We start from the raw sequence: 24,504 nt of genomic DNA, 5'->3' as shown, positions 1-24,504 counted from the left end.
CTGTCGGTTCCAGATTTTGGTCTGAAACATACTGACCAAAAGACTGACTGAAATATTAAGTGTGAACGTAGTCTAAAAAAGCACTAATTTCCAGGATGGGAGGGCCATGTGGATTGTGGAAAAGACTGAAAAGGCTAACAAGGAGGAATGGCCTGGCAAAGGATGAAAAAATATTTCTATTAACTATTTATTAATAAGTTGCATATAATAATTTTTACAACTATTTGTTGTAATACACATGCAATCATACACCAGAGAAATATAAGAGACAATAAGGCTACAACTTAAGCAGGACATTCTAGTTACTTACTTGATATAATAGGGAACCTTGTTGGGTGATATTGCTCTCTCCCAGGGCACTTGGACAGAAGCTAGAATATTAAAATGTGATTAATCTTTTATACTAAAATTTCAAAGTTAGTTATCTTTTACAAATGTCTAAAATACACCCTGACCCCCATCCAATATGAGTGCAGATCTAGGAGACCACAACTAGTTTATTGAGCTTATTAAACATCTTCATATTGGGTAAACAAGGCTGCTGGATTGTTAGTGTGGTCCTATAGTTCAGACATTGTTGGCTGCACCTGCCCTATTACACAAGGTGATGTGCAGCTGACATATAATGATTTTTGAATATTGCACAGACATGTTTCTGACCCTATTCCCCAAAACACCCCAAACAAACCTTAATCTATTACTGATTTACAAAATCCTATAAAGAAATCTGTCATGAGGATACAAGCAGTGCATGCCAGGGGCGATTCTTTGCAGTATTCATTTAGAAGCAGACATAGAAATCTGTGATCATTCCACAAAGCTCTGAATATTTTAGAGCTGGGGTGTCAAACTTAAAACCTTAGTGGGCCAAAATTAAAAACTTGGACTAAGTCGTGGGCCGACCATGATATTTATAAAAAAAATCGTGTATAATTGTCCAGTTAACCCCCCCCCCCCAGCATCCCCCATGTGTCCAGTTAACCCCCTTGCATCTCACATGTGTCCAGTTAACCCCCCCAGATCTCCCATGTGTCCGGGTAATCCCCCAGTTTCCCCCATGTGTCCAGTTAACCCCCAGCATCCCCATGTGTCTAGTTAACCCCCCTACCAGTATCCCCATGTGTCCCGTTAACCCCTCTCCCAGCATCCCCCATGTGTCCAGTTAACCCCCCCAGCATCCCCCATGTGTACATAACAACGTCACCTGCTGCTGTCACTGCTGTTGTGTGGCTCTGGTGGCTGAGGGAAGGAGCTGAGTGTGTGGTGGTCGGCCGGTGGCTGAGGGAAGGAGGAGAGTCCTGAGGGGGAGAACGCCAGAGGCAGTGCACACAGTCCCCCCAAGGCCCCACACAACATAATTACCTGTCCTGGACTCCAGCACTCCTGACAGTTACGGCCACAACCCTGGAATGGTGAGTTGTGCAGTACAATTACGCGACTTACTGGGAGGCGGGTTCAGTTCAGGACATATCCAATGGCAGCATAGGATAGATCCAATGGCAGCCAATAGATCTTTGCTTACACATTCTTAACGGGCCAATAATAAACTTCGGCGGCCCAGCTGTATTATAATCACAGATTTCCTAGGCGGGCCAAAAAAAATGGCTCTGCGGACAACAGGCCAGAGTTTGACATGTCTGTTTTAGAGGATAAATTGGTGTTGTGACAATCACTTTCTGTGCACTCCTATCATGTGCTATCATTTTGGATGGAAATTAAGTTATTATGTGTAAACTTTCATTCCTGGCCACAATTTTACCTGTATCAGGTATTTTTGAGCAGATTTTCCCTCTGCAATCTGATTTAGGTTTAGACCAACTGTTAGGGGCAATCTTGCACAATTTTTGGCACACTTAAAGCAATGTCCACTTTTATAGCTAGGCCAGTCTCTTTGTATACCACTATGTCACCTTTTGTACTCATTGGAAAAATATCAAAAATAGTAAATGTGGCAGAAGATATATAAGATGGTTTTGGTGCAATTGTGCCAAAATTATGACACATTAGCAATAGGGCCAAAGTGTGTGAAGCGTAGGAACCCTGCTTAATAAAAGGTAAGTGAGGGGTGATGTTTTGTGAACTAGCAAAGCGTTTGAAAAAGGTCTCCAGGGTGAGCTTCCCATGTTTGCTTCTCTCATTTGAAGTTGCAGATTCAAAGCAAATCGAATCTGGGCAATGAAATCTGCGCCATAAAATCTGCTGCAGATCTGCTATAGATCCTGTACATGTGAATACACCCTTAGCTGGGTTCACACTACGTATATTTCAGTCAGTATTGTGGTCCTCATATTGCAACCAAAACCAGGAGTGGATTAAAAACACAGAAAGGCTCTGTTCACACAATGGTGAAATTGAGTGGATGGCCGCCATATAACAGTAAATACCTGCCATTATTTCAATACAACAGCCGTATTTTAAAATACCAGCAAATATTTGCCATTAAATGACGGGCCATCCACTCAATTTCAACATTGTGTGAACAGAGCCTTTCTGTGTTTTCAATCCACTCCTGGTTTTGGTTGCAATATGAGGACCACAATACTGACTGAAAGATACGTAGTGTGAACCCAGCCTTAAGAGGAATTTTCAACTTTATGTTGTATTTGACGGCCTGATGGTGCATTTATTTTTGCGATTTTTATTTTCGTGAAAACGATCACATTTGAGAGATAATCGGCTCCTGGAAACACAGTGAACGCTCAAGCGACGAGCAAGAAATCGTATATTGTGATCTTTCAACATGTTCTCAAATCATTGTTGGTTTTTCACCGATTCACCCTATGTGTGAGACAGGATTAAGTGATCATAAAACGATTGTAATAACGATTTTTCCAAACCATTTATCATTCAGTCTAAACGCTGATCGTTATGAAAAAGACATAGTTACTTAGAAATTGTTATTCGTTCGATTAAGCGAATTATCACTCCGTATAAACGCAGCATGAGCTCTGTTGTAAACGAGCACTAATCTCCTAGATCGATAATTGTGCAACTAGGGCTGCACAAATAGACACTAAACTGTGCAAGCCCCGTGTTATTCATCCATTAGCCGCACATATCTTATTACATGGGAAAATGTGCAGCTGAAAGCAGATTTTTTTTTTTACATATCTGAAGTAAGAAATGAGTCATGGGGGATGAGGAAGAGGAGGAGCTAGGTGTGTTCCTCTGCTCACCTGCCACGCTTGCATGAGAGCTCCCAGGGCTGAATGACTGCTGGGCCAGGTGCCATGAATTGCTGAAGCCGGAATAGGCCGAGCGCTGCTGATGAGGAGTGTGGGGGAGACGGAGTGCCGTGGTGGACTAAGCCAGGAGAGTCGGCCAGACGCTGAAGACTGCGGCCCCCGCAGTGAGAGGGCGGGAGGGCCGCGAGGTGCCGGAGAGCGCCTCTGTCACCCGAGGCAGTGGTGAGAGAGCTGCAGAGGGTGACTGGCGATTTCCCCAAACTGATTTGAGAGTGGGGTTGTTCCTGCAGTGAGAGAGCGGGAGCGACTCACGCCGTGAGGGGGTGGTCTCCGGCCGGACGAAGGGCTGCGGAGCAGCGGTGAGAGAGCTGCAGGCAGCCACGAGGCTGAAAGTCTGGCCTCAGCAGCGAGCGTGGAGGATCTTTGGCGGCTGGGAGACTCGGCTATCGGCCTCCCCCTCTCGGGCATATGAGGACATACGGCAGCGGCCTCGGCAGGAGGTGAAGACAGGTGATACCCTCTCAAGAGGGAATAACGGCTTCTTTTATCTGACCGTGTCTATCTAGTGAACTGTGTCGTTTTGCTGATTTTTTTTTTTATTATTATCTGGGTCAGAGCCATTTAAAATCTGTTTATGTGTTAAGTCCTGGGAGCAGCGGAGTTACAAGTTTATGCTATGTTTCCCATGCTACGTGGACTATGGCACTATGGTGCCTCACTTTGCTAAGTGAATTTCTCTCCCTCCCTCACCTGAGAGTTGATCCAACAGAACTTGTAGAACAGGAGCAATAACATAACCTCGCAGCCTATGTATTTGGTTTATGTACTGTGCTCTTTGTCATACTCTCTATGGTTGGCAAAAGAGAAGTTTCTTATCCTTACTGGATCCTGTGTTGCCTTCGTATACCTTGCTGGAAATATAAAGCCCATAACTTTCTTGTATAAGTGGGAACCAGAAGCTCGTGTTTGCTGAACCCTGGGTTGTAACTCAATATCCTGTTGAGGATATAAAGTGTAAGATTGACTTGCAGTTGAAGATCTGGACTGCATTGAACTAAGAAGGGGCTCCTCCCCCATAAAATGGTGGACTTCCCTATGTGCTTGGCCCGGGAGGGCGAAAGGAGATTTGAACGGTCATCTCTTTTCTGCTTAGTCGAGGGTGGATAGGCGGACTGATTTTTCTATATGATTGCATGACATATCTCTGTGTTCTTTACAGTTCTGGGGGAGGGAAAGTGGGGAATGCTGGTTGACGAAGATCTGGTCTGGGACTCTGGGCTCGTATCTATGTGTGTTACTGGAGACGAGAACAAGAGACCTAGGTGATCTGTGGGTACTGATTTAGTGGGGACTCTGGGGTCGGATCTTAGTGATTTACGGGACCCGACAACAAGAGACTCCAGATAGGGATTTATCAGAGGAATTTTTTTGGGGACTCTGTGGTCGGATCTTAGTGCTTTACTGGACCGAGAACAAGAGACTTCAAAACAAAGAGTTGTTTCCTTTTGCCTGGTGGTTTTGAGTACTGCATTCGGATGGATAAAAGGGGAGGGAAAAAGGAGGGGGTACCCCGGGGAAACCCAGTAACAAATGGATAAGTTTCTCTCTCCTGGTCAGGGGGCAAGTAAAAGTAAAACTGTTATTACAAGGACAGCTGATGAGTCCGCTTCGGAAGAGATACCAGGAGGGGAGATGGAGGAGGTAGATCCTTCCTCGGTATTGGGAAGAATCTTGGGAGTAGTGACAAAGAGCAGCAGCACTTTGGAGGCACTGTCGGGACAAGTGGGAGCCCTACAGCATGATATTGCCCTTATCAGAGAAGATGTTAAGAAAATTAGGGATAGGTGTACGGAAGCTGAGTCTAGGATTAGTACAGCAGAGGATGACATAAATAAAATCAAACAGGAGGTGGCCTCATTACTGGTCAGTAATAAAGCACTGAAGGAGAAGGTGGTGGATTTGGAGAATAGATCCCGCAGGGCCAATTTGAGGATAATAGGCATCCCAGAGGGGAAGAGAGAGAAGGTGCATGTGAACTTATGGAAAATTGGTTGAAGAAACAATTTGCGGGTGGTCTCTCTTCCCTCTTTGCGGTGGAGAGGGCGCACAGGATTCCAGGTAGGGTTATTGTGGGTAACAACCCGAGAGCCATGATTGTTAAAGTGTCACTATCTAAGGATAGAGATGTGATTTTGAGGAAGGCAAGGCAAATGGAGGATTTGCGTTATAACAATGCTAAGGTTGTTATTTTTCCAGACTTCGCGGTAGAGACACAGAGAGCTAGGGCCCAGTATTTTGAGGTTAAAAAATCGTTGAGATCCAGAGGTATTAAATACTCCCTGTTTTTTCCATCTAGACTCAGAGTGGAATGGGAGGGGAAGGTTTTGTTTTTTCAGTCGGCGGAGAGGAAGCAAGAAAATGGATGGATACGCAGGGGATAAATTAATGAGGGAGTATGAAGCTCCCATAATATGAACTGTTTTTTATTCTAGTGTTTTTCTTTCCCCATATTTATATAAGTGGGATAGGTAGCAAGTGTGGCGGGTGGGGAAAACTCGGGTGTAGGACACACTGTGTTTTGCAGTGGGTTATGGGGGTTAGAGGTGGTGGGATGGGGGGGGGAGAGGGGGGGGGAGAGGGGGGGGGAGGGGAGGGGTGGGTCCAGCCCGGGACGGGAGGGAGATAGGAGGTTTTTTTTTTTTTTTTTTTTTTCTTTTTTTTTGGCTGTGGAGACGCAATTTTGGCTGAGTAGGTGTTATGGTCAATATAGTTAGTTGGAATGTGAGAGGTTTGGGTGAAAGGCTAAAGGTTTGCTGTGTTTGATCAAGTTAATAAACATCTGCCGGCAATAGTTGGGCTGTTGGAAACCCATTTAACTTCAGAATCGGTGGTGGGTATCTCTAGGGGCTGGGTAGCCTCGTCATTTCACTCTTTTGGTTCCTCCTTTTCTGCAGGAGTGTCAGTTCTGATTCACCGTAGAATAGACCATAAAATCTTTGTGTCACAGACGGACAATAGGGGAAGATATGTATTTTTGTATGGTTGCATAGAGGGTTCTAATATAATTTTGGCTTTTGTGTACATCCCTCCCCCGTTCTCCAGGGACATATTGGAGGATTTGCTGCGTTTCGCGGCAAATAAGGAATATAGGGGGCTTTATGTCTCGGGGGATTTTAACTGTACTATGTCCTTGGAGGACAGGAGATCGGATGTCAGAAAGCTAGTCAATAGAAGCTCTCCATTGGAGAGGTTTGTGGATGAAGTGGGATGGCTAGATGTATGGAGGTGTCATAATCCAACAAGGAAAGCATTCTCTTGTTTTAGTTCCTCATACAGTTCGGCTTCTAGAATAGATATGGTATTCAGTGATTAGGGGGGGTTTAGATTAGTTACTAAGGTTACATATGCTTCAAAAAACATATCTGATCACACTCCGGTGATATGGGGTCTGAAATTATGTGGGGCAAATGAGCATTTGGATAGACCCTTTAAACTTAACCCTCATTGGCTTAATATTCTGGGAAAGGAGGATGAGGAAATTGACAGAGAAATAGAGGGCTTTATGCTGTCTAATAGGGGAACAGCAAGTATCCAGGTTGTTTGGGATGCCTTAAAGGCATTTATTAGAGGGTGTTATTTTAAAAAGATCTGATTAAAAGAGAGAATTTAAAGATAGGGAAAGGAAGCATGTACAGGAGGTTGAGAAGAAAAGTCGAGATTATGAGATAAGGGCGGATGAAGGATCACTTAGAGAATTAAAGATAGCCCAAGAGGAATATGCTAGGTTTGTGAAAGATAGAGCTTATAATAAAATGTTATTTTCTGACTATAGGAGATTTAGGGATGGGAGTAGACCAGGCCAACTTTTGTCTAATATAATTAAGAATCAGACACAGAACAGTAATATCTTTTCCATTAGGGAGAAATGGTAGGTTAGCCACTGATCAGAATGCCATAGAAACAGCTTTTGTGAATTTCTATACTAAATTGTACTCCTCTTCTTCCCCAGACCTATCCAAATCAGATATGGTTATTGTTTGATCGCATTTCCTTGCCTAGAGTAACAGAAATGCAGAGAGAAGTAATGGACTCACCACTCTCTCTGGCAGAGTTGGAGGCAACTTTGGCCTCTGTAGCTGGAAATACGGCTCGGGGGCAGACGGATTACCGTATGAATTTTATAGAAGACATGCTAAGGTGGTGCTTCCGATTCTGCTAGAGGTGTTGAATCAGTCTATTTGGGACGGGGGACTTCCGGGATCTATGGAGGAGGCGGTTATTGTGCTTATAGGAAAGAGGGGGAAGGACCATCTTGAGATGGGGAACTACCGGCCAATCTCTCTGTTGAATATAGATTTTAAATTGTTCTCTAAACTAATAGCTAGGAGGCTGTCAAAGGTTATTACGGCTTTGATTTCGGAAGATCAAAACGGCTTTATGCCAGGCCGTACAGTATTTAATAACATAAAGAGGAATGTACTTGAATATGCAAATTCCAGCTGAGGGGGACAGAGCTGTTGTAGCATTGGATGCGTGTAAAGCATTCGATCAGGTAGAATGGGCATATTTATGGAAGACCCTCGAGCATTTTGGCTTTAGTGCTAAATTTATAAAATTGATTCAGGTGATGTATAGGCAGCCCTTGGGTAGACTCCTTATTAATGGTAGGGTGTCTCCACAATTTAGTATTCATAGAGGGACTAGACAAGGGTGCCCGTTGTCCCCTATGTTATTTGCTCTGTACATCGAGCCTTTGGCGGAATGATAAGGTCTTGTGGTAAATTTAGGGGCTTCGGTTTGAGGAGAGATAAGGAAAAAATACTTATGTACGCGGACGACTTGCTCCTCTTTGTCGTCGACCCCGGTGTGAATCTTCCGGGCATAATAGAGGATTTTTGGGGTGTTAGGTATCTAATGGGGTTGTCGATAAACTGGACCAAGTCGTTCATTATGCCTTTGGATAGAGACCTAGGGACGGCTTCTGTAATCTGAAAGTCTGCAAGATGGGGGAGGGTCTTGAGTATTTAGGGGTACTGGCGGCGGTGGATCCCTCTCATTTTTTGAAACATAATATTAAGCCTCTGTAGAAAGAATAGAGAAGAAGGTGGCGGTGTGGTCTAGTCTCCCTATATCGATGTCGGCGAGGATGGCGCTTATCAAGATGGTCCTTCTCCCTCAGATAAATTTTTTTCTGGCCGCCTCACCAATTTGGATACCTACTAAGTGGTTTAGGAAGATTGAGATATTGCTTAACAGACTGATTTGGGGAAGAAAGAGGGTAAGGCTTCGGTATGGTCGGTTCTGCCCTAGGATGGATTGGGGCGGCTTTGCTCTCCCGGACTTCTTTTTATATTTTTTGGCTTTTCAGTTTGCCTATATTATTACCCATAAGGAGTCAAGTTGGTGTTTCTTAAATTGTATATGAAAATAGGGAACTGGGGATTTTTGAAATATTAGAGTCAGGTGGTTTTACAGGTTTTCTCAAAGGGTGTAGATTTTTTGGTACACTAACTCACAGGATTTGGCAGGAAATTAAGAAGGTTTGTAAGGTTAGAGGGAGCTTGCATGTACGGAGCTGTGGAATAATATTAACTTCCCTGAATTTGAGGAACTTCTAATCAGAAGTTTGGAAGGAGTTTGGACATAGTAAAGTACAGTTTTTCTTTGAGGGAGGTCTTCTCAGGAAATGGGAAGATCTCTTTATAGGTTATGTAGATACCTGGCAAAATAGATTTTTTTATGCACAATTAAAACACGCGGTTAATAGAACACGTAATAAAGAGAGTTTTTTTATTTTCTGTAATGAAGGAATGGAAAAAGTTATGGCTTTGACAAAAGGGAAGGGGCTTCCTTCACGGGTGTACACAATATTATTGGAAGAAAGATATGAATTAAGGGTGCCCGCCCTTAAGGCTAAATGGGAGAGGGTGTGTGGATCACTTTCAGAATCTAGATGGAAGGGTATGCTTAAGAGTGTTAATAATGTATCACAGAATCCTGAATACAAACTTATACAATTTAAAATATTGCACAGAGTTCATTATTCACCATTGTTTTTTGCACAAGGTGGGAGTCCGGGAGAGCTCATGCTGTGATAGATGTGGAGAGGGGGAGGCAGATCTGACCCATATGTTCTGGCTATGTTCTAAGATTAAAGAATACTGGATAGGAGTAATGGAAGTTCTGGATAATAAAGGTATCTGTAAAGGGCAACTCACATTAGAGGTGGCAGTTTTGGGGGAAAAAACCGGAATTACAGTTAGAGGGAAATCTTTTGGTTAAAGTATTGTTTCTTGGCAAGATTGGTAATCTTGAGAAACTGGATAGGGAAGACGGGACCTTCAATAGAGGAGTGGATAAGTCAAGTGAATGTGATCAAAAGGTATGATTGGTGGGAGGCTAGGGGTATTAGGAGTAGAGAGGATAAGTGTAAGCGGTTGTGGAGGAAGTGGTGAATTTTTTTTTTTTTTTTTTTTTTTCCTCTTCCTTTGTCTCTCTCGTTCTGTGGCTGGTAGGGGGGGGTTATGGGGGAGGGGAGGGTTTGTTTCTATGATATTACAATTATTTCTGATTGATGTATTGGGGTAAATAAGATTTGTATATGTGCGATTGTCCTGATTTTGGGACGAGAGCTAAGGTGGTTTGTATTGTGAATTCTATTTATGTTAAATAAACTTTATAAAAATTAAAAAAAAAAAAAAAAAAAAAAAAGAAATGAGTCATGACGCTAGCTGATCACTGGCCCTGATACATGGAGCGGTATCTCCCTGATTGGGCAGATAATAAGCCTGTGCAATAGGGCCTTTAGACATTTAAGGGAAATTCACAGTAGTGTGTCAAGTTGCTTAACTAATCGCTAACTCCCAAGATACAGACCATATCATACATTTTTAGTCACCTGACCCCTTTACTCATACAAGTGAAGGGGGTCACGTTGCAACCCACAGGTGTGTGCATCGTCCGTGAGGGAGCTTGTGTGGAAAGTCCACGCAGTTTCATAATACTGGAGGTTCTAGTATCTGAGATAATGACCTTATTGAGAGCTCAGAAGCACATGTAATTTCCAGGGTATGGGCCACCACAAGATTATGTGGCCTAACTAAAGGAAAGGATTCCAGTAATTTTCAGATAGAAAGAATAAATTAAATAAGGTAAATTCTTGATGAAATTGTGGCATTTTGGTGTTGTAGCTTGTGGCCTACATTTTGTCCAACGACCCTATGATATTTACCATCTCTGAAAATAAAAGGGACATGTGTAGGTTTCATAATGTCTGATTTTACTAATAGTCTGTTGCTATTCACTTTAACATTTATGGAGAAAGTAGAGAAACTTACAAGATAAAAAATGTTGAGACTCGGGTCCAAAGTCACGGTGAGCATCCTGCAGCTGCCGGAGACGTTCCGTAACAGAAGTCTACAGAAGAATGGTCTATGAATTCATTATATTTATGTGCACAAACATATTATTAAACAATCAACTTACAGTATAGGCTGTCATACATACTTGTAAAAGAAAAAGGGGAACAGCACTTCATAGTGTGGATCAATGGCTACTCAGAGGGTGGGAGAACTCACAAGAAACTCTCACCTGGCTCGGTTGTGCAAAATAGGAGGCACAACACTCAATAATGCATGCAGGTAATGGATCGCAGTTAATTCCATGGAATCACAAGGATCCTCAAATATAGAAACAACTCCTCCACTGCAATAGCAGATAAAAGTATAACCAAAGCATTGTCTTTTTAAAAAATTGTTATACTGGTCATCTGGTACCTTTTTGTTGAAACCTGTGATTTGCAGTGGAGGAGCTGTTCTTACATGTATACTTGTATATGTCAATACAATTAGTTGACTAAATAAAAATATTGGTACCATCAAGTTTGACAGGTGGCATATAAAGGCTCTCTTGGGTATAAAAAAAAATCTACAGCAAATCAATATTTGGTGTGACTACACTGACCTCACATCTTGATGTTGATGTGGGGACCATATGATCACTTTCAAGACTTTTTGTTCATTTGTACGCTAAAGATTTTAGGTGAAAGTTTTAAATGACATTGACTGTATCTTTGGGGTTGTTGTCCTGCTGCAGAAAAAATTTCGAGCCAGGTGTCTCCTTGATGGCACTACACGAAGAACAAAGCTTCTCAGCATTGAGAACACCATAAATTATGAGCAAATCCCAAGTCCTTCATCATTTGCTGAAATGTAGCCCCAAACCTGCAAGGAATCTCCACCATGCTTCAATATTGCCTGCAAAGTGGCTTCTGTTACAGCCACACATTGCTTGTCTCTATTTCAATATCGAATGTGTGGCTTTTGGCTGCAAATATTCTAAAATTGATTTCCAAACAGGCTTCTCCAAACAGTAAATGGGTGTACCTAGGTTTCTGCCAGTTCTAGCGGCTGCCATGTCACTAACGGGTGGAATTTAGCCCGTTCAGCCAATCAGTGACTGCAACGGTATCCTGCCCCAGTCACTGACTGGCTGTGTGGGGCATTCATCAGTTGGGTCCTGACATAGCAGCAAAGGGGAGACTTGCAGGCTATCGGCAAGGTCCAGGAGCGGGTTCTCCGCTCCCAGAATCATATTGGTAGATGATGCTGTGAGGGAAGGAGGGGAGGGAGTTGGCTCCACTACAAGGCTACCACGTCCATGCTGTCCGTGAAACATGGAATGTGTGTAGAAGGCCTTATTTCTACTGTTACTTGCAGCTGTTATTTAGACCAGTGTTTTTCAATGATGGTTTATTTGCTTTATAGGGGTAGTGCGGCGGCAAGCAATTATTCACTAAATAACACACATTACAAAGTTATACAACAAGTATGTTTTGTTAGTAAATGGCCCCCTTCCCCGGGTTTCCCCCCACCCACGCCACCCCCGGAAGTGTAGTGCTCTACACTCACCTGATCCGTGTCGACCCCCGTCCGCCATCTTGTGACAATGATGTCGTCCCTCGTGCCAGCCGCCCTCTGCAGCGTCATCAGCTGCTCAACCACGATTGGCTGAGCATAACTGTGCTCAGCCAATCACAGCTGAGCAGCTGATGACGCGGCAGAGGGCGGCTGGCAAATAAACCATCATTGAGAAACACTGGTCTAAATACACCCTATATCTGCCCCAGCCAATCCCTGCACTACTATTGTCTGCATTACCTTTAAGGAAGCCACATGCTCCACATAGGTCACTTGCATTATAGTGTTCCAAGTGAAAGTGTTTCTACTAAATGCTTCATTATATGTGTTTGAACTCTACCTGCCTTCTTGAATCCTTCTTTGCCTGACCCCCTTTACCCTACCTCAATATATAACCCAGAGTGCTGACAATAAATGTTACTGCCTGCCTTCTAGCAGAAGAAGAGAAACCTATGATCCCCTTAGATGCTGCAGCCAAGTTGTGATTGTGGCATTTATGTGCTTTTTCTGTCACTCTTTATCGGCTCTGTGGTGACACAATTTCTGGCAGCAAGTGGCCTAATGAAAGGCCCCCAGGTATGCCATGTATTCGCGCCCACCCAGCTGTGCCTCTGGCAAGATCAGTTTGGTCACCTATCAGCATTATATTGACAGAATTATACCCTGCACTGTAGTAATAATGCAGTGTAATATATGAGCAATCCAAAGACTCCATTTCAAAGTACCCTTGTGGGACTAATAAAGAGTAAAACTATTTAAAATAAAATTAAAATAAATATATAAATAAATAAAATTCCTCAAATGCAAAAATTTCTGTATTTTGTTAAACTGCCTCAGAATACAAAAAGAAAGTAATCAAATAGTTATATGTACACCAAAATAATGCAAAAAAACAACAAACAAAAAACAAGCATGTATTATAGGTATGTTGACAAAAGATGTTGCAAAAAAATAATGGCACTTGGGTGACAATTAAAAAAAATTGAGACAATTGCTTGGTCAAGGGGTAAAGAGCCCTTTATACATAGCCTGAATATCACTAATGAGTGTTCTTAGAAACATTAATTTAGCCAAAAATTGACTGAGGCACGCAAGCCTTCCCATAGAAGCACTGTGTGACAATTAGGCAGGCAGGATTCTGCGGCGGAGAGATTTACTGCGAAATTCCGCCGCTTTTGCTCAGTATGAACATACCTAATACAGACTATTTGCAAAGTCGCTTTATTTTTAATTGTAGACATTAAAGGGGTACTCCGGGCTGTGGGCTTTTTCGCCTATGACCGGGGAGGAGGTGGTTGAAGGCAACGGCGTCCTCTTACCTCCCCGGTTCCAACGCACTGTTCCAGTCCGCGCTGCCTGCCCACTTCCTGGTCTCTTACGTGGGTTTGAGACGTCCGCTCAGCCAGTCAGTGTCAGAGGCGGGATCCGGCCATAGGCGGAAAAGCCCCACAGCACCCCTTTAACTGTACCAAGAAGATGATGCATAAAAGGAGAAGTAAGCTTTTTTTTCTCTGATAGGATATATAATAAAGTTTCTTATATTCACGTGTACTATTGATTATGGATCTAAAAGAATTTGTGCTGGAAGAGAATATTGTATTCTTTTATGAAAGAGATAATAAGCTTTTTTTTTTTTATCACACAGCAGACTAACAGTACAGATGAAGAAGACTATACTCCCTTTTAAATACCACATAGGGATTAGGTGCCTTTAAAAAAAAAGTGATCCTGGTACTGAATGTAAATTAACTGCATATACCTGTAGCTGTTTCCATCGATTGTTAATTTGCTCAAGCTCACGCGCATTTTCTACAGAGAGGTGAACATCACATAAGGCTAGCTGATGGGCAAGGTCATTAGCCATCTTGACTGTGTCTTTTATAGGAGTTATTTCTTCTTTAAATAGCTAAAAAATAATGAAGACATAATTTTTATTAAATTTGCTATTACTGCATATAATAACATCAACAGCGCATTGTCCTTTTTACCTTTGTAGCCTGGATGTGCTCAGGCAAGGAATCGATAAACAAGTCTCCTATTGGTTCCCAAGTTGTTTGAACACTCTCTGCTTGACTTAGCGCATCTGTAGCTTCTTTCATTGAAACTCCTAAATCTCGAAGCTGCTCTAATGTCCGTTCCAGATGACGTTGCTGGTCTAAACTACGAGCAGTCAACCTGTCCCACAGTTCACTAGCCACACTTGCTTGTTTCCAAAGTAAACGGCTAAGACTCTGAGATCGGCTCCTGGGCGAGGCATCTGGAGAAGTTTTAAAGGAAATTGAAAGTTTAGCATTGTGTTTTGGTGACCGGCACCAGCCGCTCTGCTACAACATTCTGATTGTCAAGTGAAAATGTAAAAGAGAAAGGGCCAGTACTCCAAAAATTAGCACAGGTTATTTACTGAGCATTTTTTTAGCACATGTATAAAAATACTCAATGGAGACTACAGTACACACTCCCACCACAAGAACTAGAATTCAGCCCTGATCTTACAGGCTGCTAAATAGCTACGTTCTCTAGTGCCAAAGAAAAATCAGACTCTGTGAAACTCCCTGCTTTCAGGGTATTAGCTCAAACCTTGGCTGAGCATTGCACACTTTTTAAGGTTACCTGTTTTTTGTGCGTCTATAGAAGATCTTGAACAGCACAGTTTAAAATCTGTTTTAAATCTTTGGGAGACCCCTTGCTGATGCAGTAAACTATCTTATGTCTTATGTTGCAGTGCTCAGTTTTGCTGTGATGTATGAACTGTGGTATGAAACTATCTTTCACAACCTCACCTTTGTAGCAGAGTTTGGCTGCTCCTCACCAGTTTAGGCTTCCTACATAGCTACTTTTTGTCTCAGTTAATACTGGGTTTCAACCTACATAAGGAATGATGGTCATTTTCACCTGTATGGCATAATTGGTTAATCATACACCTTACATTACGTTTGAACAGTACTGTACATGAGGTTATATCTGATGTAGAGGGAAGGATGCAACTCCTATGTCCTATGTCCTTTGCAAGGATTATTAAGGGGGAAAAAGGTACTAACCTTTGGCTAAAGTAGATGTGTCATCTTCTATATCTTGAAAAGGATGTTGTGTGAGGAAAGCTTGAGCAGATTCAAGTACAGAATATATATAAGGACCACGAGACTTCACCTCTTCCATAAATAGCTGTGATTAGGGTGAAATTATATTTAAAAAGAGCATGCCACAAAACCGATATCCATATATTTAGATTTAGGTTGTTATGACCTAATGCACACTTGTCATTTCCAACATTTTTAAAACTTGCATTCCTTGTTTTTGGACTTATAATATACTCAATACAAAAGTATTACAGTTTTCAGTACTAACGATAAAGCAGTTGCAAGTTCCCTAGGGGAGATGAAAAAGCTGAAGAAAAATAAATAAATAAATAAAATAAAAATAAATATATATATATATATATATATATATATATAGAGAGAGAGAGAGAGAGAGAGAGAGAGAGGATAATAAGTATGTGATACACTGCCGATTTTGCAAGTTTTCCCACCTGCAAAGAATGTAGAAGGGTCTAATTTTTATTGTAGGTACACTTCAACTGTGAGAAAAAAAATCCAGAAAATCATATTGTATAATTTCTAAATAATTAATTAGCATTTTTTGCATGAAATATTTGATCAACTACCAACCTGCAAGAATTCTGGTTCTCACAGGCCTGTTTTTTTTTTTTGTTTTTTTTAAAGCTCTCCTCTGTTCTCATTACCTGTTTTATTTGCACCTGTTTGAACTCATTACTCATTAAAAAAAAAAAAAAAACAACACCTGTCCACATAATCACACTTTAATCTCTCCACCTTGACCAAGAACAAAGCTTGCTAAAGACATCAGGGACAAAAGTGTAGACCTGTACAAGGCTGGGAGGGGCTACAGGACAATTGAGAAGCAGCTTGGTGAAAAGGAATTGTTGAGCCAATTATTAGAAAATGAAAGAAACATAAGATGACTGTCAATATTCCTTGGTCTGGGGCTAAATGCAAGATCTCAGCATAATTGCAAAAAAGTATTCTCTATTGTATCAAACTTATTTCATGCAAAAAAATATTTAAGAGTCATAAAATGCTATTTTATGGAATTTTTTTTTTGATTCTCACAGTTGAAGTGTACCTACAATAAAATTTTAAGGGGTGATCCGGAGCTACAAAAACATGGCCACTTTCTTCCAGAGAGAGCACCACTTTTGTCTCAAGTTCAGGTGTGGTTTGCAATTAAGCTCCATTCACTTCAATGGAACTGAGTTGCAAAACCCCACCCAAACTGGAGACAAGAGCAGTGCTGCCTCTGAAAGAAAGTGGCCTTTTGTTTTGTAGCCCCGTTAAAGATCTGTCCATCGTCTGTAGGTAGGAAAACTTGCAAAAACGTCAGTGTATCACATATCTGTTTTCCCCACTGTATGTGGTTTTCATCTCTGAAACCTCCTTAGTTTTAGCAATTGGAGCTGTAATCATATGTTGATTACTGATACTGTTGGTCAACCCTTGTTATACACTGTTAAGACAATACTGTTTGTCAACTAAACCCGTAATTTGACCTGCTTGACCTAATATTCTATTTAGCTGTTCGGTACTGAGACTCTTGCCTTTTCTGTTATGCTTTTGCTGTTAGTTCTCCCTCATCCCCACTTTGCGTTTATGTACTCTGCTTCCTTGTCAATTAAAGGGGTAGTGCGGCGCTCAGAAATTATTCACAAAATAACACACATTACAAAGTGTTATACAAGTTTGTAATGTATGTTATGTCTGAATCGCCCCGTTCCCCGTGTCCCACCACCCCCACCCGTGTACCCGGAAGTGTGGTGCATTATACATTACCTGATCCCTGTCGAGGGCCATCCGTCATCTTGCGCCAAACATCATCTTCGGACGGACGGCCGAGTCGCTGCCGCCCGTCCCCCCTCCGCCACGTCACAACTGTGCTTAGCCGCAATTAGCTGAGCACAGTTATGCTCAGTCAATTGCGGCTGATGAGGCTGGCCACGTCATCAGCTGCTCAGCCGCAATTAGCTGAGCACAGTTATGCTCAGTCAATTGCGGCTGAGCATCGGATGACGCTGCAGAGGGCGGCCGGCATTCGGGACAGTCGGAGCTGTTCACCGTCCGCCCGAAGAAGACGTCACTAGCTGAAGATCGGAGACGGGTGACGGCACATGACAGGTGAGTATAGCGCACCACACTTCCGGGTACACGGGTAGGGGGTGGTGGGACACGGGGAAGGGGGCCATTCACAGACATAACATACATTACAAAGTTGTATAACTTTGTAATGTGTGTCGTCTGTGAATAATTTTTTTACCGCCTCACTACCCCTTTAAGCTTTAAATATGAAAAAAAAACACTCTGGTAATTACAGTGTGTATTATACAGTAAATTGACTGACTTTCTGCAGAACATTACAATACACTCCTCACTTAGTGAATCTTTTTCATAAAAAAACTGAAGACGTATAGTTGATGTAGTGCAACCAAAAATCACTCTTTAAAGTGACTTTGTACCCACAATCTGTCCCCCACAAACCACTTGTAACTTTGATTAGCTGCTTTTAATCCAAGATCTGTCCTAGGGTCTTTTCGGCAGGGGATGCAGTTATTGTGCTAAAAATCAACTTTTAAACTTGCAGCCCTGTGCCAAACAGCCTTGGCTTGGAGTATCTGTGCCCTAACTTTGCACCACCTCTCCGTCCCTCCTCCCCACCCTCTTTCCTATTCCTCTGCAGTGAAAACTGCGCAGGTGCCTTAACCATCCAGCCCATGTGCCATGCTGACACAGGTGATGAATAGTAGAAAATCTGGAGCATTTCTAATGATGAAAAGGGCGGGGAGGAGGGACAGAGAGGTTGTGCCAGCCTAATGCATACACACTCTAGGCCACGCCAGTATGACACAGGGCTGCAAGTTTAAAAGTTGTTCTTTAGGACAATAACTGCATTACCTGCCGAACGGACCCCAGGACAGATCTTGTATTAAAAGCAGCTATCCACAGGTACAAGTGGTTTGGGGGGTCAGATTGTGGGCACAGAGTCGCTTAGAACTGTTGACTTTTCTCGTTTAGATCAGCGTTTCCCAACCGGGGTGCCGCGGCACACTGGTGTGCCGGGAGAACCGGCCAGGGGTACCGCGGGACTCCCGGTGGGAAATGTGCGCTGTCTCTTTGAGCCAGCGTTTCCCAACCAGGGTGCCGCGGCACACTGGTGTGCCGGGAGAACCAACCAGGGGTGCCGCGGGATCCCGGTGGGAAATGTGCGCTGTCTCTTTAAGCATCCCGAGAAGCTGAGGCTGCACAGCTTCTCGGGATGCACGGATCACTTTTATGTTCATTAAAGTAAGCAGAATATAGGAGCAGGAAGTGTCAGCATCCTGCTCCTACAGTATATTCACTCTCATAGGCCGCCGGCACTTCATGCCAGCAGCCTATGGGAGGCCGGGACATGACCTCTCCGGCAGGCGTGATGATGTGACGTCATCACGCCTGCTGAAAGTCCCGTCCCCACAGTTCGCAAGATGGAGCCCGAAGAGGAGGAGAGCTGCTTCCTGCAGCCTTAGCGCGGATTAGGTGAGTAGGATGTTTGTTTTTTTTAAGGGGCAGAGCAGGGGGCATTATTAGTTCATGGGGGGCACCTCTGGGGGCATTATTAGTATATGGGGGCACCTCTGGGGGCATTATTAGTATATGGGGGCACCTCTGGGGGCATTATTAGTTCATGGGGGCACCTCTGGGTGCATTATTAGTATATGGGGGCACCTCTGGGGGCATTATTAGTATATGGGGGCACCTCTGGGGGCATTATTAGTTCATGGGGGCACCTCTGGGGGCATTATTAGTATATTGGGGCACCTCTGGGGGCATTATTAGTTCATGGGGGCACCTTTGGGGGCATTATTAGCTCATGGGGGCACCTCTGGGGGCATTATTAGTATATGGGGGCATTATTAGTTCATGGGGGATCCTCTGGGGGCATTATTAGTTCATGGGGGCACCTCTGGTTGCATTATTAGTATATGGAGGCCACCCCTGGGGCATTATTAGTATATGGGGGCACCTATGGGGGCATTATTAGTTCATGGGGGCACCTCTGGGGCATTATTAGTTCATGGGGGCACCTCTGGGGGTATTATTAGTTCATAGGAGGCACCTCTGGGGCATTATTAGTTCATGGGGGCACCTCTGGGGGCATTATTAGTTCATGGGGGCACCTCTGGGGGCATTATTAGCTCATGGGGGCACAGCAGGGGATCCTACATACAGGGGGCATCCCACATTCCTACTCTCTTTACGGCACATAACACCAAACAGCGCAGTTACTTTGGGAGCCGACAGGAGGGAGAAAGGAAAGGAAGTTGCTAGAAATGTGCGGAGCCTAAATTTTTTGTCTTGCAGGTTCTGAAGAGATGAAAAGTAGCTGGAAGAAATCATCATGGCGGATGGAGAGGAAAAGGGAAAGTGACTCCTCAGATCAAAGAAGACGTCACCTGTGAGTCACTGTATGATGGTTTTCTTATTTTGTAGAACATTATTTAGTAGGGGTGCCCCGAGGAAATCTTTTTTTCCAAGGTGTGCCCCGAGGTGGAAAAGGTTGGGAAGCACTGGTTTAGATGCTTTTAAAGGCTTAGGTAAAGTATGGTGTAGTATAGCTCACCAGATGTTTATCCTTGGCTTGCTCCACCATTGAAAGGTCACCTCGCAGGGGAAGCTGGGCAGACAAATCTTCATCTTTTTCCCCTAGCCAGTCAATTATCTCCTGGAGTGGTGGTTGCAACTTGAGAGTGGGATCTGAAAATGCTTCGAGGCGTGCCCTAATGAAAAATTGGAGGAAATAATTCTTACAAGGTTAATAGATTTGCTTTCTGCATTAATATTATAATGATTATGATGTTAAAAAAATCTTATACAGGTTTAGGTTATGTTCACACTACGTATCTTTCCGGCCGTAGTGCGAACCGCGAATATACGCACGTAGTTTTGAGGTTGATGCGCTCGCTTGAAAGTATATGATATACGGCCGCACAGTGCACACTATGTATGAGCTTACGGCCCTCCTTTTTATTGGCTGCGTGCGGGCGGGCTTTCTTGTGGTCGCGCGGGCTGGCAGTTGGCTGTGCTCTCCTCTCGGCACTTTCTTGCGCCACAGGCGGTAAGATGGCAGCCGCTTCTCACCCAGGCCCGGCCCCTATGTAGTGATAACAGCCTGGGGGTCCATGGGTGCAGTAGCGTTTGGTGCCGGACTGCCGGTGGTATGCGGGCGATGGGGCGGGGCCGGCGCTGTACTGTACAATATCGATCTGGATGGAAGCTGCTGCTGCACTGTCAGCGTGCACCCAGGCCCCCTGTGTGGTGATAGCAGCCTGTTACCACAACGCAGGGGGCCTGGGTGCATGCTGACAGTGCAGCAGCAGTACAGCGCCGGCCTCATCCGCATACCACCGTGGCCGGGTGGAGAGGTGGGGGCTGGAAAGCTGATTTTTCGATTTACCTCCCGAGCCAGGGCGCACAAATACTGGTAGGGCAGGGGATGGAAGATCCTGCTGCGGGGCTGCTGACAGGCTGCGCACAGGCAGCAGCTCCCCCTCCTGCACTGCTGCTGCCGGGCGACTCACTTCTAGCTTCTTTGGAATCTGCGCGTGAGCCATGCCCCCCCTCTCCTGCACATACAGTTGGGGTCAGGTATGGGTCGGCACCTCCATGCTTCACTGGCCACCGCAATCTGTCCCGCACAGGAATCCTCGGACCCCGTTATCTTTTGTACGTTCTGGAAGCGGCCATGTGTGACGCTCAGTCCGGGACACAGGTATATGTGCTACAGCACTGAGTGACAGAGGCAGAGGATTCCTGTGCGGGAGAGAGAGCGGTGCCCGGGGGAGCATGGAGGTGCCGACCTATACCTGACCTCTGCAGCCACTGAGTGACTGGGGGTAGATAGGAGATAGATAGAGATAGATAGATAGATAGATAGATAGATAGATAGGAGTCCTATCTATGTATCTATCTATCTATCTATCTATCTCCTATCTATCTATCTATCTATCTATCTATCTATCTCCTATCTACGTGTCTCCTATCTATCTATCTCCTATCTATCGATCTCCTATCTATCTATCTCCTATCTATCTATCTCCTATCTATCTATCTCCTATCTATCTATCTCCTATCTATCTATCTCCTATCTATCTCCTATCTATCTCCTATCTATCTCCTATCTATCTCCTATCTATCTATCATCCATCTATCTCCTATCTGAATATATACTGTATAGATAGATAGATAGATAGATAGATAGATAGATAGAGAAAACAATATAGGCAGCACACTAAATGAACTGTGGCTGCCAGCATATGAATCCCAGACCTTGGACCAAGTCAGCTAGTAAAAAATACTCTGAAGCTCTCTGATGGTAATACAAACGTGGATTTATTCCATATAACAATATGCAGCAAACTTCATAAGTAATACAGAATGTTTTGGCGTCTCCTACGCCATTTTCAAGTGCCACTTGAAAATGGCGTAGGAGACGCCAAAGCATTCTGTATTACTTGTGAAGTTTGCTGCATATTGTTATATGGAATAAATCCACTTTTGTATTACCATCGGAAAATGGGGGTTTCAAAAGGGGTGTGGCTTTTTAAAAGGGGCGTGTCATAATTATCGTTCGATTTATCGTTACCGCGGCTACATGTACGATAAACCGCGATATTGATTTAGGCCATTATCGCCCAGCCCTAATGTCATCTATGTCAGTACTATTACAACGACAGGTAACATATAACTTTTATTTAATTGACAGTTTTTGCCAAATTAAAACCTTTTTAAAGAAACTAAATATGTGTAAAATTGCTCTATTACCATCCTTATAATGCTTTTATTTTTTGGTCTATGGGGTAATATGAGGTGTCATTTTTTGCACCATGATCTGTACTTGCTTGTATATATGTGACTTTTTTATCACTTTTTACAGTTTTTCCGGATTTGATGTGACCAATTTTGCACTTTGGCAGGTTTTTGCACTTACCGTGCAAGATCAGGGATCTGATAATTTAATAGTTCGGATGATTACAGATGCAGCAATGTTTTATTTATTTATTTATTTATTTTATTCATACATTGGGAAAGAGGGGTGATTTTTCCTACAGTAACTTCTATTATAACTGCACTATTCTCTCATATAGATCAATGCAGTACATATGTTCTGTATTGATCTCCGAGATCAGTGCCTGAGCGCATAATAGTCAATTGCTGTTGCAGGATCAGCGTCATTGTGGCGCCAAGTCCCAGCCCCGGGGGGATGATCCCTCCATTAGACCCCAGGTGATAGCTTTTTCAAGTTTTGTCAGTTTTTACAGCAGCATTTAAATGGTTAATTAGCCAGTATAGCGTTTCAAGCTTGATGGCTAATAGCCACGTTCCCTGGCTGCTGAGTGCCGGGAGCGGTGATGTACAGAGAGGGCTCTCTCTGTATGCTCCTTAACCTATCAAGATATCCCTGGATGTCAAAATGGGTCAGTTCCATTTCCATGGTGTTTCCATCACTTTTTGAGGTTCTCAGGTGCGCCAGACACCCTCCCCTCTGCCAAATAGGAGGTCCCTGAATAAATGCTTCAGTCCCCCATTGACTTTAATGGGATTCATTATTTGAATCAAGCATTGGAGCATTAGAAAATACTCAACTCGAAGCATTTAAGAATTTTAGTACTCGCTCACCTCATCAGTGAGGTCTAATTTTTTTTTGCGCCATCATCTGTAGTTTTATTGGGTACCACACTAGCGACTTGATCACTTTTTATTAATTTTTTTATTACATTTCTGGGATCCAAAAATCCGCAATTTTGCACTTTGGCTGGTTTTGGGGCTTACACCAATTATCATGTGAGATCATGAATGTGATAAATCTAAAAGTTCAGGCAATTCCGCATGTGGCAGCCCGAAAGGCGGAGACTGTGCTGAGAGCTGAGGGTAATTCAGGCCATTTAAATGCCGCTGTCAGTTTTGAAATGGTTACATAGGCAGAACCGAGGATCGATCCATGCTGGCTACTAGCGGAGGTCGCCAGCTACTGATAACAGCCGGGAGCCGCCTCTATACCCACTTAGCGGCACCACGGCGCAACTGTCGTTGTGCAGGAAGGCATTAAAATATGGAAAATAAGGTGTGTAAAGTAAATGTATGCAGTCATTCAGTTCAACTACAGCTTTGTTCCAAAAAAAATGCTGAAACAATGCTAAATATTTTAAAAGAAAAGGCATCCGTGCCTCCCTTGAAGTTACTAATAAGTCAGTCATCACAACATAATTTTGCAATGAGTTCCATAGTCTCGCTTTTCTTACAGTAAAGATTCCCCATCTGTGCTGGTGGTGAAATCTTGAGCGGAGCCGCAAAAGACATCACACTGAGACAGTAAGGCAGCCACAGACTCAGTGTGCTCAGTGTGAATATATAGGCTTGCACAGTAGGGCAGATTTATCAAAGCGTCTGTCTTTTCACAACCTATTGGTTGGTAAATTTGTACCATACCCTCTTCATCCAATCCACGGCTCTTGTTGATCAAGGCACAAAAGTGCTTACAAAATCTTTAAAACATATAATAAATGTGGCACATTTGTAAAGATAAATGTCCCCAAAGCTGAAATATAAAAAACATAAAAGGGAAATGCTAACACCAGATTTCATACTCCATTTTTAAGACAGATCAGTTTTAATGACGATCTCAGGCATAGGTTAAGGTAAATCTTTCACATGCACGTCACATTTTTATTATCATATACATGTTTCTAGTGAATGATAAAAGCACAAAACCATAAGGCTGCATTCACACATTCTGTTACAGCCAATTGCTTTGTATTAGTTGATTCACATGTTCAGTGTTTTCAGGGATCTCCAATCCGTTCCGTTTGAAAATAGGACATGTCATTACTCGGAACAGAAGCACGGCACGGATTTCCCATAGAAATTAGCCTAATTAATACTTTTTATTACACAAACCATAAAAAACCATTAATACATAAAACCATTAATAAATCCCCCCTTAAAGCGACTTTGTAGCCACTGTGGAACCCCCCCCAAACTACCTATACCTTGTTGTAGCTTAGGCGAAGTTCTTTCTGGTGGTATGTTATATAAAGCAGCTTAGGCTTTGATGAGGCAGAAAATCCAACTTTAGTAGCGGGGCTGCCGTGTCTAAGAGGCGGGGCCGAAGCGTTCGTGCCCTAGTGTAGCGCCGCCTTTGTGGGGTAGCTGGTCGTCTCCCCCTGCCTCCCGCCTTCACAGGGTTCCATGTAAATGCACATGTGGTGTTTTTTTTGAGCTCCGGCACCGCTGTAGTGACATGGCCGGGTCCGCACCGCCTCCTTTGGCCATCTTCCACGCCCTGTTTAGTGACGCTCT

At 43.4% G+C, this 24,504-nt stretch overlaps 1 protein-coding gene across 4 annotated transcripts in view; it reads right to left on the bottom strand.

Annotated features, from left to right (window-relative positions):
* DRP2 (dystrophin related protein 2) overlaps positions 1–24,504 on the bottom strand; it is a 94,783-nt gene that overhangs the window by 53,170 nt on the left and 17,109 nt on the right. For all 4 annotated transcript variants that reach the window (XM_069944015.1, XM_069944013.1, XM_069944016.1 and 1 more), the window contains exons 4-9: positions 19,769–19,925; positions 15,142–15,265; positions 14,092–14,360; positions 13,863–14,009; positions 10,523–10,601; positions 311–371 (exon numbers count right to left, since the gene is read on the bottom strand). In XM_069944015.1, coding sequence (XP_069800116.1) covers positions 311–371; positions 10,523–10,601; positions 13,863–14,009; positions 14,092–14,360; positions 15,142–15,265; positions 19,769–19,925 — 837 coding nt within the window. The remainder of the gene's footprint in view (positions 1–310; positions 372–10,522; positions 10,602–13,862; positions 14,010–14,091; positions 14,361–15,141; positions 15,266–19,768; positions 19,926–24,504) is intronic.

This window comes from Dendropsophus ebraccatus, chromosome 10 (genome assembly GCF_027789765.1).
Source record: "Dendropsophus ebraccatus isolate aDenEbr1 chromosome 10, aDenEbr1.pat, whole genome shotgun sequence".
Taxonomy (NCBI): domain Eukaryota; kingdom Metazoa; phylum Chordata; class Amphibia; order Anura; family Hylidae; genus Dendropsophus; species Dendropsophus ebraccatus.
This window is presented reverse-complemented; position numbering and strand designations above follow the sequence as displayed.